This window comes from Venturia canescens, chromosome 1 (genome assembly GCF_019457755.1).
Source record: "Venturia canescens isolate UGA chromosome 1, ASM1945775v1, whole genome shotgun sequence".
Taxonomy (NCBI): Eukaryota; Metazoa; Arthropoda; class Insecta; order Hymenoptera; family Ichneumonidae; genus Venturia; species Venturia canescens.
This window is the reverse complement of record NC_057421.1, coordinates 13,690,177-13,704,876: the sequence shown is the minus strand read 5'-3', so window position 1 is coordinate 13,704,876 and position 14,700 is coordinate 13,690,177. Positions and strand designations below refer to the sequence as shown.

Here is a 14,700-nt window from a genome sequence, read left to right as displayed (position 1 = left end):
TGGACATAACTAAAAAACTATTAATCCGATCGATACCAAATTTATACCACTTATTTGTTATAATAATAGCTTGGGCCTGGACGAAGGATTTTTAAAAATGTTGATTAAAAAAAATGGCGAGATTTTTAACACAAAATTCATTTTTTGGCGTGCTAAATTTTCGATTTTTTTGTGACAAGTTTTTTTTCCAACAAAATATGAAATCCTTCGTCCAGGCCCTAGCTATTGTTATAATAAACGAGTGGTAGAAATTTGGTACGGATCGGATTAATAGTTTTCTAGTATTCGTGTCCATCGCAAAGGTATTTTTCAAAAAAGACGATTCTGAGATAATCGCGTTTAAAGATTCAAGTACTCGTATTATTCGCATTATTCGATTCAAGTATTCATTGTACTCGGAGAATATCTAGTGAAAAAATATCCTTTGATTTACATCATTTTTCTAACTCATTGTTTCGCGAATAATCGTATTATGAGAACGTTTCTAAAGTTTATTAGACCGCTACTGTCATTCCTTGACTTCCTAGATTTGGATTTTCTCCCATTCACCTTGAGCCTGTTTTTTTTCGTCCAATCGTGCCATTATGAATTTGTAAAATATAGAAACGTGTCTAATTGTCAGTCAACCGAATAGTTGGACAATGGAAGCGTCAGAAACAGCGATAAAACGCCCAAAAATCGATCATATAGAGAAAAGACTTTGAGGCACCAACCCGAAAATTTGACTGTCGATTTTACAAAAATTTTGATCGAATACTTTTCTCCTACGAAGTCACGGACTGCAGTAACGCAGACACTGAGCCATCACCGCTCGATCTTATGCCCGACACCCTGTAAGTTCACAGGGCAAATAATTTCATCCAATGACGCTGAAGTTTGCAACGTTGGAGTCCAACGAAATATATGATGTAAAAAAGCCTCCAATAATTCCAGTCATTCTCCAATTTTGTTCCCTGCCGAATTTGAAATCCGTAGTTTTGCAACTTGCACAGGTACTTTGTGAAATAAAAAATTGGCGAATTACAGATGTTTTTTTCGTTCATTTCCTTGGACTCCAACGTTGCAAACTTCAGCATCGTTTTCATCCATGGGTCATCAGCGACATAAGCTTGTGGAAAAAATTGAACTGACGAGAAATTTAACAAGGGTGTCCCCCCGATACTGGGCCATGTTTTTACCGTGTTCACGTTGCCATGAAGGACGTCTTGCACTTCTACGTCGTGGTGCAACCAGGCGACGATGACCATGAAACGTTAACTCGAGGAAGGAGACGAAACAAAAAGCGATATATACGTGCATGCATGTGTGCATATACGGAGAACCACAAATTCGTGTGGAGGGTGCGGCTTCGATAATACAAACAAGCGAGTTTCGTTGAGCCAATTTGAATTCGATGGCACAATTGAAATACGCAAAATCGAACAGGTCCGATGTTCCGTTTCGTTTATTTGAGAAGACCAAATATTTGCTCGAATGCTCGATGCTCTTTCTATCGAATATATTCAACACCCGATAAATAATTTTCTTTTGATGAAAAAAATTGCTTCTCGTCACGTTCAAGGTCACTGGTCAATAAATTCATGGGAATTCGACTTAATTTCATCATTTCTCTCATCTCAACGATTGTTTTTCATTGGAACTCAATTAATTTGTATTTACGAAGTAATTTTGAGCAGAATCTCCTGATTTCGAGTCGAATGTACAAACCCCTGGATGATCGTTCCAGAACACTTATTTCCAACGATCAAACTATTTGCTTTTGGCATCATCAGTTCTGTGAGTGTGTCTTCAACCTTGATTATTCGTCCCCCCTTTTCCAGGCACGTCTTCTCCTGCGTTTTCGTTCACTAAAAAACAACGGACTCGAATTTTTCGCTGTGAAATCGTCACCCTCTATAAGCAGCAATGTGTAAACGTGAGCACGCATGCTCGTACGATAAAAACGGGCAAACACCCACGCAGTATCGCCGCGTGTGTAGAAGCACACAGCCTCGTTGGTCCGAGCACATCTTACGTCGATGCAGCCTCCGCGCAGCATCGTACGAACTCGTGTCTTTATAAGCGAAACGTCTCTTTTTTCACCCCAACCGATTTCAATGAATTCCCTCTCGGAGCGAGGTCGAGCTTCTGTGAAAGAACGAGGCTCTCGGATACAGAGACGAAAGTAATTAAGAGATCGCGGAAGCTGCGGAATTATGATCCACGTACGAATTCGTTTTTCGCTGGGGAAATATTTTCCGACAGAAAAATGTGAATTTTTCGAAAAAATTTCCCCCTTTTGCTCGGAGGGAACTGAACTTCTGACGAGCAATAACTTTGGAAACAAAGGTCCTTGGAAATATTGATGAGAAATTAGTCAGAGAAAAAGAATTATTTTCGTTATTATGTTTGACACGAAGCATCAAACAGTGATGACAATTCAGGCGTAATGAGAGTCTTCGAGTGCGCACATACTCAGGAAAATAACGAATGGAAGCTCCAGCAATTTTTCAATACTCGCTAATATCTCGAAATATTTTAAGCGCTCTTTTGCATTTACCCTCAAAACGGCTGAGGCAATTTTTTCATTCCTACATTTCGCAGATCAACTACGGACTAACTAGTTGACTCTGGCGTTGGATTAAGCATGAGCATTTCTTGTGTCTCAAGGTCCCAAGCGAATGGCGTGTTTCCCTTTGAATAAAGCAACACTCCGTTGCGTACCGACGATAAAAACTCGAATAATTTCAGCTGTCAGGAGGATTTTCGAAATAGTTTTTCAGCAATAAAATCATTCAGTTTTTTAAATCATTATAAATTACGAGAGCATAAAAATGAGTGAGTGAAATAATATTGAACATTATCAACAGGTATTTCCAGTTAGGAGCATCGAGTTCAGCCGTAATTGATGAATTTTGATGCAATCACGCGACATTAACGCAATCAATATATCGGCTAAATGTTCCCATGAAATTTGCTCCTGTTTCTGGGGCCTCGAGGACGCAGTGGAGCAGAATATAGTTGTGAAAATGTGCGGCGGAGAGCAGAGGCAGAGCCGAATAATGATAAAGAGACTGACGAAGGCTCGGAAGCATGACCGTGACCGATTTCACCGCGAGCGACCGACAGACAAACCCGACCAAAATATTCGTGTGCCCGCGAGACCAGACCGACTGGACTCACCCCTCTTTCTATACCCGCGCCATCCTTCCGCACTCTCGTCAATCCAATTATTGTATTACAGCCGCGTGCGTTACCGCACTTTTCCATGAACTATATTTAGCACGTGGACAAACGTAAAACTCCGGCTGAGTCAATATTTTTTTTATTTCTCTAGTCTCGGAAACCCCGCGTGACAGATCGACATGGAAGCAAAACTTTATTCGGTATCTTCCTACCCCAATTTTTCACAGCCGCATCAAGTTTTTTTCAAACAATTTTTTCGTCACTCCAATTATTTCCGATCTGCCAGTTTATCGAGATGAAAAAGCTTACGACGCTGAGTTTGCAACGTTGGAGTCCAACGGAATGATGTAAAAAAAGCCTCCAATAGTTCCGCAATTGTGGAATAAAAAATTGGCGAATTACTGATGTTTTTTTCGTTCGTTTCGTTGGACTCGATCGTTGCAAATTTCAGCGTCGCATTAACTTTTAATGGTGCGATTATTAAAATCTTATGCTTTTTCACTAAAAATGTGAAAACGTGAAAAATGCGTGCTGCATATCAAACGGGATACGGAGTCGACGTCACGATACGTGTTCTATTCTGAGTACGTGACTCTTCCGGTCGCCTGGCGGATCATACCAACTGCAACTCCGGATATTTTTGGCACTCACGCGTATCGTCGCGACGTTCTTCCTCCCTTTCAACGCGTTTCATTTTTTTGTTCACATTTCGTTTGTTTTTGTCTCGCAAGCGATCTCTATTGTTCGAACTTCATTGAAGGTCCTTCACGTCCGCGTCATCCAATTTATTCGTGAGTCATTTTATGAGTTGGGAATTACCAGTGGAGTGTGGTTTTCAATGAAATTCTTTCCACTTTACTCCAATTTTTCGCTCCAATTTCGTTTTCTGTGCCGAAAACAATATTCGCCACTTTTCTCAAACTGCCACGAATTACAACGAAATTGGCAGTTTTTCGGTTCTCGAAAAAAAAAAAAAAACTCCTACGGAACATTTCAGCATCGAAGGTTTGAGAGTCGCAGCGAGCGCAGCGTCGTCTTTTCAGGTAAACTGGCTTATCCGCCTGGGCATGGGTTTTCAGCAAGAAAAACTTCGACATAAATCTCTCCTTTTATTCTCGAAGGGATAAAATATTCAGGAATTCGCGCATACCTCACCGAGAACTACTTTATTTCGAGCAGTGTATACCGCTGAAACATTATAATGACCGTTTGCAGCTTGCAGTCACGTTCGAGTCACGTGAGAATGTTTCATACGAGAAACAAACATGAAAATATTTTTTTCCAATTCACCAATAAATCAATGATTTCGTCTCGCAAATAATGAAATATATTTTTCAACAAAAGTTTTGTCTTTTCTTGTACGTTATCGTGATTCGAAGTGCTTGAACTTTAAGGAAAAATCGCTCGCAACAAAAGGCTCGCGTATCTTTGGACCCGAGAAAACAGCGAGCTGAGCATCCTCTGTTGCGTTGAAAAGTACGAGGCAAGTTGAAAAAAACGAATACTAAGAATGTTAAAATATAAAACTCGCAAGTAGAATAAACGGCGAACTCAGGGACAAAAACGAGAGAAAGAGGCGAAGAATTAACCACGGAACGGCGAGCTGGAATGACGTTTTATGACTTCCCGTTCCGGTGGAGATTTTCCACCTTTCAAGAGAGAGAGTCCCGATCCACAGAAATTCTGTATTCGATATAAACTCGAATGAAATCTTAATACAAGTAACGGAATCGAAAGAAAACATGGGAATGCCGATTCTGTTTTTTTGTCCGTCTCTCGCATTTCTGTTTCTTGAAAATTTATCGACAATAATGTTTATCCAAGTTGAGAGTAAAAATCGAAGGATTTGAACGCTCCACATTCCAAGGCAACAGGTCCATCGTAAAGTGGCACACGCTTAACGAAGTATCGTAATCGACGAACGGAATTTTGTTGAAGATCGACACGAATACGCAACCATTAAGCGCTCTCTTGAATACGATCGTCATCGCGTACGACACTAAAACCGGTTGACAACGAATTTTCAACGCTCCAAATGGACGTGTTCTGCTCCACTGAATTCGGCTTTTCAACGCGCCAACAATACTTTAGCGGTATTCTCGCGTCTTGATGCCACATCGTATTGAAAAATCGCGAGTTAAACATACGAAATAACACATTTTTCACGACGCTGAATTTCGCAACGTTGGAGTTCAACAAAATGGTTTAAGAGGCTCTCAAATAATTCGAGTTAATTACCGATTTTGTTCTCTGCCGAATTTGCAATTCGTAATTTTTCAACCTACACCAATAATTCGTGAAATAAATAATTCATCAATTGCTATTTTCTTCCCGTTCATTTCGTTGGACTCCAACGCTGCAAACTTCAGCGTCGTGTCATTTTTCTACAAACGTTTGAAAAACGTTATTCTAATACATCGAATTTTCCCACCCACGAGCATCGACTTCGCGACTAAAATCTTCGTTGCAATTAAAAAACCAAAATAAAAATCCGCAATCGATTTTCGAGTCTGCGTCATTAGAGACAAATAACAGATAAAAAAATTCACAAAATTTTCACAGTGTCACTCTCAGCATACGGAAAATCACGAATTCTCAAATCATTTTCCAAGCTCCTTTACAACTGCGTTGTTTTCGTACAGTGAATATTCATCTGCATCGACTCAACGCTCGATATGCTCAAACCTCTTTTTTAGAACAGAATAAGTTTGTCGTTACATTGGCGTTCAGTATCCAGATACAATATAAGAAAAGTTGAACAGCTGCACCGAGGGATCCGAGGTCCGTTAACGCGCGGCGTTGAATGTCGTGTTCTAATAAATCTCAGGGACGATTAAATTCTAAAAAATCAAGCAATAATCGAGCCTCGTTGTTCCTGCGACAGCAAATGAAATGTGAATAAAGTAGTACGAAGCGAGTCGGTAGTACGCAAGTGTGTGTGCGTGTGTGTAAAACTGCTCCGTAGTAGGCAAAACCATGTAGAAAGTTGGGCCCCGTTGAGTGCAAAAGTGAGGATAAAATCTCGCGATAATTTTCGACGAGAGCACGAAAAACATCGGCGTTGCAAGAAAATATGGGCGCATGCGCAAAAATAGATTCGACGTTGTGTCATTTGTTGCGTCTTCCAAAGAGAACCACTCTGACGTTTTTGTCTTCGGTTCTAAACACTTTTACAAATTGAAATCCAGACGGCGCGAGAGAGAACGAGACTGAGATGATCTTCGTTCGGATAAGAGTGTGAGAGTTTCGAGGCCGCCCACACCGCACGACGCACCACACCAGTGCGCGCGAGACTAGACGTCGTCCGGCGTTTCAAGACACGATTATTTGCTACAACGTGTCGTTGCGGAGTCGGCGAGCATTGAAGGATGCACATTTAGGATATTTCCCACAATGTTCGTCGCCCTTTTCCACCATCGGGACTCGAGCTGCACGCGAGATGGGATCGAACGTTATGCAGAGCCAACCACTGCCTTTTTTTTACAAACCCTGAAGAAATAACCATTTATGGATGTGACTTTACGACGCTCAAATTTGCAACGTTCGAGTCCAACGAAATGAACGGAAAAAAAAAAAAAAAAAAAAATACATTTGTAATTCACCAATTATTTTTTATTTCACGAAGCATCGGTGCAGCTTGAAAAACTGCGAATTGCAAATTCGGGAGGTAACAAAGGTAACGGAGAATAACTGGAATTATTGGGGGTTTCTTTACACCATTTCGCTGGACTGGAACGTTGCAAACTTCAGCGTCATTGTGACTTTCGGACTCCATTGTATAGCCACAATCACGTGTTTTGATGTGACTGTTTTCTGAACGACGAAAATATATAAGGGGATTCAAGCATCGTTTCACGGGCGATGATTCATCTCAGCATCTCAGTTTGCACTATACTTTGCACACACGTGTATGTACGTGAGCTTGTATATATAAGACACCTACGACGTTACATGCGCACAGCTAATACCAGCCAGTCATTATACTTCTCGTGTTGTTTCTCGTTGCGTCATTTCTTATCGTAATCGGTATTAAGAGCTCGATATACACACGGAGCCTATTAAAATGGCGATTGTACGAGCGAAGTTCCAAACTTTTCTTTCGAAAAAGGCTCTCATTAAGTCCGTTTCTTTGTGAACAGAGTGCAAACAACTGCGGATTGTTGGATCGAAGATTTTCTTAATTCAACTGCGTTCTCGTTGTGAACGAATGTATTTAAAAGTGGGAAAAATAAAGATCGAGGAGTCCGCATTGTCGTTGGCTCATTTACTGGTGAAAAAATCGTCGAGGCGATTTTATGTTTTTTGGATTCTTGTTATAGTGACTCCCATTAATTAGTGGGAGAAATTATGAAAGAAATTAATGATTCTTGAAAAGACGTTGTGGGATATTCATGCATTTTCGAGATGATTTTTGACCTCGGTCAATACTCGATTATGAAAGGAACAAAAGAATCTCTATTTGTTTGAACGACGCTGAAGTTTGCAACGTTAGAGTCCAAGGAAACGAATAAAAATTTTCCTAAGTTTTGAAATTTAAGAGTCCAAATGGGTAGTCGACTGACACGCATATCAAATTTCGAAGGTCTTATTGGTTACTGAGATAAACGTGGTTAAATATCAAGAAAAATACGCAGGGTTATAGAGACTATGAGTAAAAAATTGTTTATCATTCCATATAAAGAATGAACGCTTCTTACGAAGTTTATGAAGAGGTACACAATAACAACGAAGTATACAATGAACGTCTGGGCAAAAAATCGAGACGATTGTCTTGTTAGTAATAAAGATATATTAAGGAGTTTCGGTACAGGCGATACAATGTCGCCATGCTAATCCATGCTAAAAAAATTAAAAAATTCAAAAAGTTCAGAATTTTATAAAATTTGGTGAACATATTCTTTAGTGCCAAATTTGACGACACAAATTTTTTAAGATTTTTCTTCTACACAGTTATCGAGTAATCGATCACTAAAGTTTACGTGTATAAGCATAGCGTTTCCATATATATAGGCATACATTCCGGGCATGAGAAATCTGCTTTAATGCGTAATTACTCGATAACTAAGTAGAAGAAAATTTTGAAAAAATTTGAGTTTTCGCACTTGATGTTGAAGAACATTATCACCAAATTTGATCAATTTCTTAATATTTTGACTTCTGTACCGAAACTCCTTAAACGAAATTGGTAAAATGAGCACTCGTAACCTCACGTTTGTTTATTTCAGCATTTTCTTTCTGCTTGGTTTGGGCCATTGCTGTCATAGCCTTTTGTCTTTTTATTAAAACTTTTTTCTTGATCCATTACCCTTTGCGCTCTCCAAAGCGATTTTTTACAGAGAAACTGTAGTATTTTAGACAACGCTGAAGTTTCCAACGTTCGAGTCCAACGAAATGAACGAAAAAAACGTTTGTAATTCACCAATTTTTTATTTCACGAATCGTTGGTGCAGCTTGAAAAACTACGAATCGCAAATTTGGCAGGGAACAAAATAGGAGAATTACTGGAATTATTGGAGAGTTTTTTTCGATCATTTCGTTGGACTCCAACGTTGGAAACTTCAGCGTCATTATTTTAGCCAGGGACGAATGAAATTTGGGGTTCAGTCAGCGATGGATCCCTGATTAATTAATGGCTTGTCATTTCATTCGTCAAAAAATAAGTTGAAAAAATTTATTTAAAATTTCTAATTAATAATTGTGACATTAATTTAGAGTGTTAATATCTTCAATCAGGAAGCAAAAATCGACTTTCAATTAAACTTCAATTAGGACACCCATAAAATACGATCCTTCGAGCATGCTCTGGCTTAATTCGCCAATTATTTATTTCACAAATCATTGGTGTACGTTGAAAAACTATATACGAATTGCAAATTCAGCAGGGAACAAAATTGTAGATTGACTGGAATTATTCGAGAGCTTTTGTTTAAATCATTTCGTAGGACTTCAACGTTACAAACTTCAGCGTCATTTTATTTCATTTCACTCAAAAAAATAAGAATAAAAAAAAAAAAAAAACAGCGATGGTTTTAATTTCGTGTGACGAAGCGCTGGATGGAAGGAAAGCCATTGAGCCGCTTTCTCACGCACCGAATGACCTATAATTCCATGTAGTATGGCACAAATCTTAGCCTGGTGCAACCGCACACGCGTACATCTTCTTCTCATTCTCTGACGATAGAGTCGCAGCGTCGCCGTCGACGTAGTCTAACGGAACGTCGAGTCTCGCCGTTATCTAAAAGATTTGTGTCGAGTCGAACGGAAAGCTTCCAGACCATCACCTGAGAAGTCTCGTTCCATCTTTCAACGCGTTATTGATTTCGTTTTTTTTCTCCCTCTTTCTCTCGACGTCCATACGTTTTCACGTGCAACTCTTTTAGAAATATATATCTCCAACTTATCATTGTCGCCGTGCGATTAAAACGTTTTGTTTTCCGAGCACAATTCCGCGAGGTTCGTATTCAACTCGTATCAACATTGTTTTCTCGTATTCTTGCGATGCCTGCTGTTTTTATGTTCTCATTTTCATTCCTATCAACGCCCGCTTGTTCTCACTAATTCGGTTAAGGTCTTGGCTAGCATGAAATATTTATATTTACTCTCAAGAATATTCTTACAAACTCCATTATGATCCTTCGAAGGTATTTCGATTCTTTCATCAATAATTTTCTCATATTTCTACTCAAATTTTCAACGAATTATTTTTAAAATGTCACACCAATTGCTTGGCATTCAGCTGGCCAGGCTCATCGGATGAGTTACGATAAAACGAGCATCGTTTCAATGTGACTGACCACGTGTTAATGTTAATTTATATTGAGCAGCGAGCTTACAAGGCATCAATAGGTTATCGCTTGAAGTTCTCTCAATATACACAGCTCCCGAACCGTTCGTTTGTATTGACCCCCCCCCCCCCCCCGCCCCGCCCCGCGCCCTGCCGCCGCACCGCACACACTCACGCACACACACCGAGCTCAAAATTATGTCAACGCTATAAACGCTAAACGCGCTTCCGATTCAGCTACGTACACAGTATGCTCGAGTTTTTAGTCAGCTTACACGAAGAGCCTCTACTTCGGCAATTAGCGTCACTTTTTTTCCAGCGTAAAACTCAACATTCGTTTGCGGATTAGACTAAAAAATTACTCTCCGCACGCTTCGTTTCTGCTTGTAAACATCATTATTTTGACCTTACTTTCTTCGAGTGGGGAAAAATGTTGAAGAAATGAACGACTGGAAGATAATTGCTGGAGAAATTTAAGGGCTCATATAAACCTGTGATGAGCGGACATTTTTTTATTAGATATTCTTCGAGTACAGTGCTTGAAAAATATTTTGACCAAATTTCATACAGATCGGAGCATTAGACGAGTAGCTACGGGTATTTCAACCGACCGCCTGCTGGCGCGCGCGTGGTCGACCGATACTTGAATCTTTAAACGCGGTTATCTCAGAATCGGTTTTTTTTTAAATACCTTTGCGGTGGACACGATTACTAAAAAACTATTAATCCAATCCGTATCAAATTTCTAACACTTGTTTATTATAATAATATAGCTACGGCCTGGACAAAGGATTTCATATTTTGTTGGAAAAAAAATTGTTACGAAAAAATCGAAAATTTAGCACCCCAAAGAATGAATTTTGTGTTAAAAATGTCGCCATTTTTTTTAATCAACATTTTTACAAATCCTTCGTCCAGGCCCAAACTATTATTATAACAAATGAGTGGTATAAATTTGGTATGGATCGGATTAATAGTTTTTTAGTTATCATGTCCACCGCAACTGACGTTCAAAAAATATACTAATGGAATACAACTGGAGTTCCGCCATTTGAGAAAATTTTTTATGATAAAAATTGTACAAGTACATGAACAATGAACATATGTGCTAATGACTGTCGTTCACAGTTTTCCAATAAACATTTATTTTCTTGTCGAAAAAAAAATCAAGAAAATGACGTTTTCTCGCCCGCTGTAAGTACGCATATAAGGCCTCAAACTAGTCATTTTAAAGAGCCCAAACTCTTACGGTGTGCCGAAAAAAAAAGTTCGACACGCTTTATTCGTAAAAACTAAAGAAAAAAAAAAAAAAAACTGGTACGATTTGGATGATTGAAATAATACTTTGCGGCTGCCTTCGGAACGTGAAGCGTTGGAAATACCTTTGTTTTCATAGCATACAATGCTTTTTTATATTTCGTCCACGTGCAATGTCATTTCTCTTTGGTACGCAATCAGTGGTCGTTGTTGTAGACACCGACAACCCGGAAAGCATCGAACGATTTCAATTCTGGCGCCTAGTCTAGTACGTCACACATTCGAGTTTATATCTCACTCGAGTTTTTAACCGGTTGCAATAATCTCTGAGAATACAGGATATGCAAACATCTTCGTGTCTGTACAAATTCACGAACGAGGTTCTCTGTTTGCTTTATCGTCGTGAGCTTTTTTATATTCTATATAAAATCACGCTGGGTACACACTTTGCAAGTCGTCGAGGAAGATTTTCTTGATTGATTTATCACGGAAATATAACGAAAGTATCGTAAATGTTCGTTGAACGAATTTATGGATACAGTTATTGGAAGACAAGATTTCCATCGATCTTCAATTTCAATTAGTTTTTCACGCGAATCCAATTTGATGACAACGACGACAAAGTTTTGAAAAATGTTATTTCTCTATTGCACTCATCGCGAAAAATACGAACTCGAATGTAACGTTGATACGAAAAAATTTGGACGACTTATTTGATAGCTTATCAATGTGCCACTTGTTTCGATATCAACGAACTTTTCGTGCTCGCAAACTCTTGGATTATTTCACACTGTATCACTTCGATAAATTTTGAATAAAATAAACAAGAAATGACAGAAATTATTTGCAAAAAGCATGGAACGAATTCCTTCGGATGTTTATGAGCACGATACATTTTAGATACTCAATATGGATACCCTGGACGATGAAATGATAATCGTAACGTTCGATTGTCAAGCAACTTAACCTATATCCGTATCGAGATTTGTGTGCTACTTTTGTTTCATTTCACTGGATGGAATAATTAATACTCAAGAGGATACAACGTGAAAAATTATTTGTGAATGTTGAAAAAAATGAATCGGAATGCCTGAAAGATCATTATTTGATAAAGGAATTAGTTTCAAGCGGTACAAATTATTGTGAAGCATTAATACCTTCGGATAATAATTTTGTTTTGTAAAATTTTTTGAATTTGAGCGTCTTATCGATGCATTGCTCGAGCCACTGACACTTCTTATTTTCCTGTTCCACTTTTGACCATACACTTTTTTTTGTTCAAGTATTTCTGGTCTTCACACTTTCTAACCACGTGGTATGTATTCTTGAAATATTTATCCAAGTAAAGAAACTCTCGTATTTACATTTTAACTTCAATTGCAACTCAGTTATAAATTAGCAATTATAATGTTACTCGAAACTCAACTTCGCTAAGCGTTCATTCAATTCGACTAATTATGTATTGAGTATTCACTCCTCTATGATTTACAAACAATGGAAAAAACTGGGACAAGCAGTGCTTGCAAACAAATTTTGGTTCGCTTTTTATCCTAATTTTGTTGAATTTGGCATATGTTTGTTTCATGCTCGGAGCAAAAATCACTATTCGGGTGTGATTCAAACGATTTAATCGTCAAGCACCATTTTGCTAATATTCAAACCAATCCTCGAGCATAAAGCGTTTTATCATCTCCCGTTGTTGTATGATAGAATACAAAAATTCAGAATAGTGACATAATTCATGTCCGTAACATTCCAATGATCTTGGAACTACGGGCCAAGTTAGGAGAACAAGATTGATTATGTTTGTTAATAAAAAAAAAGTTGAAATACCTTAATGATTTTGTACTTCTTTTTGGTAGCCTGATTGAGGTCCTCGTGGACTTTGTCCAGTAGCCAAAGTAAAAATTCCTGAGCGTCGTGCTGAAGATTACCCCTGTATTGGCTGCCGTATTTGTCGACGACGCTCTTGAAAGCGGTGCTCATTTCAGGATCGTACTGGCAGCTCCATATAGCTTTGAGAAGGAGAGCTAATTGCTCAGTAATTTCACCCTTGGTACCATACTTTTTGGAATTGAGTTTATTTCTCCTGGATAAATCAATTTTATAAGTGTCGAGTACGAAATATTCTGCGAGTATGTCAGTATGTGAGAGACATTGAAGTACAGCGTTCATGAAGCAGGTATTTCCATGATTCCTAAGCCCAATAACACCGGGGACTCGGTCTGGCAGGATGTGAGCAGGTCTTGGCGGTGGAACTCTAACGTCGTTTAAACTCGAGCCTAAATCGCTTCTGTTTGACGTTTTAGTTTGTACACCGACACTGGATATATGCTGGACCATTTTATTGAAAAATTTTTTCCAAGGGGGACGCCTAAATACTTTTCTGCCAGTTTTATCACTGGCTAAACTAGCATGAAAATTTTGGGAAGCCCCGATAGGCCCAATATTTGTATCGTTCGTCATAATAGAGCGTGTATTGTCTTGTGGCATAGTATTATTGTTGTCAGAACGATTCCACTGTTTAGAACCACTCCGTCTTTTTGACATTCTCGTTGTTGCACTTTGAAATGGATTTTTCGGCAGTGTAAACGTACGTTTTAGGGTTAAACTGTCCCGTTCGTTAGTTCTTGTCGGTACACTCGACTTCATCGGGTTTTGTGATTTGTTAACCCCATCCACACCCAAATCACCTTCCGAGACGGATTTCATAACAGCTACTGGTATTGTTTCTTCGACGAGGATGCTCATAGCCCGGCTTCCTCGTACTCACTTCACTATTCTTATTTATCAAAGAATTCCGAGACCCTTTCGCGCTTCACCAGATTGACATTTGACGATTCTACTTTCTTTGCGCGTGAGGACGAGATAAAATAAAAAATTAAAAAAAAAATTAAATTAAGGACCGCGCACACTAATTTTGCACAGACCCTCACATCACGGACGTAAGAAAACACTTCTTATTTTGGCTATTTTCGGTGCTCCGGTATTATTAATTCTCACTGCGTTTTGTCCGATTGTTGCAATTATCTCCGCCGCCACGAGAGATTCATCTTTGTTTTCTTTTCTTTTATCGCTAATATGAAAACAACTGTTTATTTCGGGAATGTGCACTTACATCGTTGCAAAAAGCGGAGTGTTACAACGGTGTTTAGTACGAGACGGCGGCCATTTGCCTTTTGCGCCAAGCGCCAAGGGCTCGCACTGCGATTACGAGAGAGAATCCCGCTGTGGAGGGAATAGTTGTGAGAAATAAAGGAAAGAAAAACCTCCACGCGGCCATCGTTCGACGCGCATCCAAATGTGGAATCTTACAACGATCGAGTGTCGCGTAGTGGCGAAAAAAAGTAGCACAGATTAATACTCGACTTACCCACAGTCGGTAAAGTCAATTTTAAGAAAAAAACTAGTATCGTCCGTTGGAACAAAACTACCACTTGTTATTCGATTGAAGGTGCAGTTCTCACGAGCTTTTTTCTTTATCAACGATCAGA

General features: G+C 39.0%; 1 protein-coding gene across 1 annotated transcript in view; it reads right to left on the bottom strand.

Moving 5' to 3' along the window:
* LOC122414219 (ubiquitin carboxyl-terminal hydrolase 31-like) overlaps positions 1 to 14,496 on the bottom strand; it is a 30,672-nt gene extending 16,176 nt beyond the window's left edge. Inside the window, exon 1 of the mRNA XM_043425274.1 lies at positions 13,040 to 14,496. Within this exon, the coding sequence (XP_043281209.1) occupies positions 13,040 to 13,957 (918 nt within the window). The 5' untranslated portion in view covers positions 13,958 to 14,496. The remainder of the gene's footprint in view (positions 1 to 13,039) is intronic.
* Positions 14,497 to 14,700: the final 204 nt, after the last annotated feature.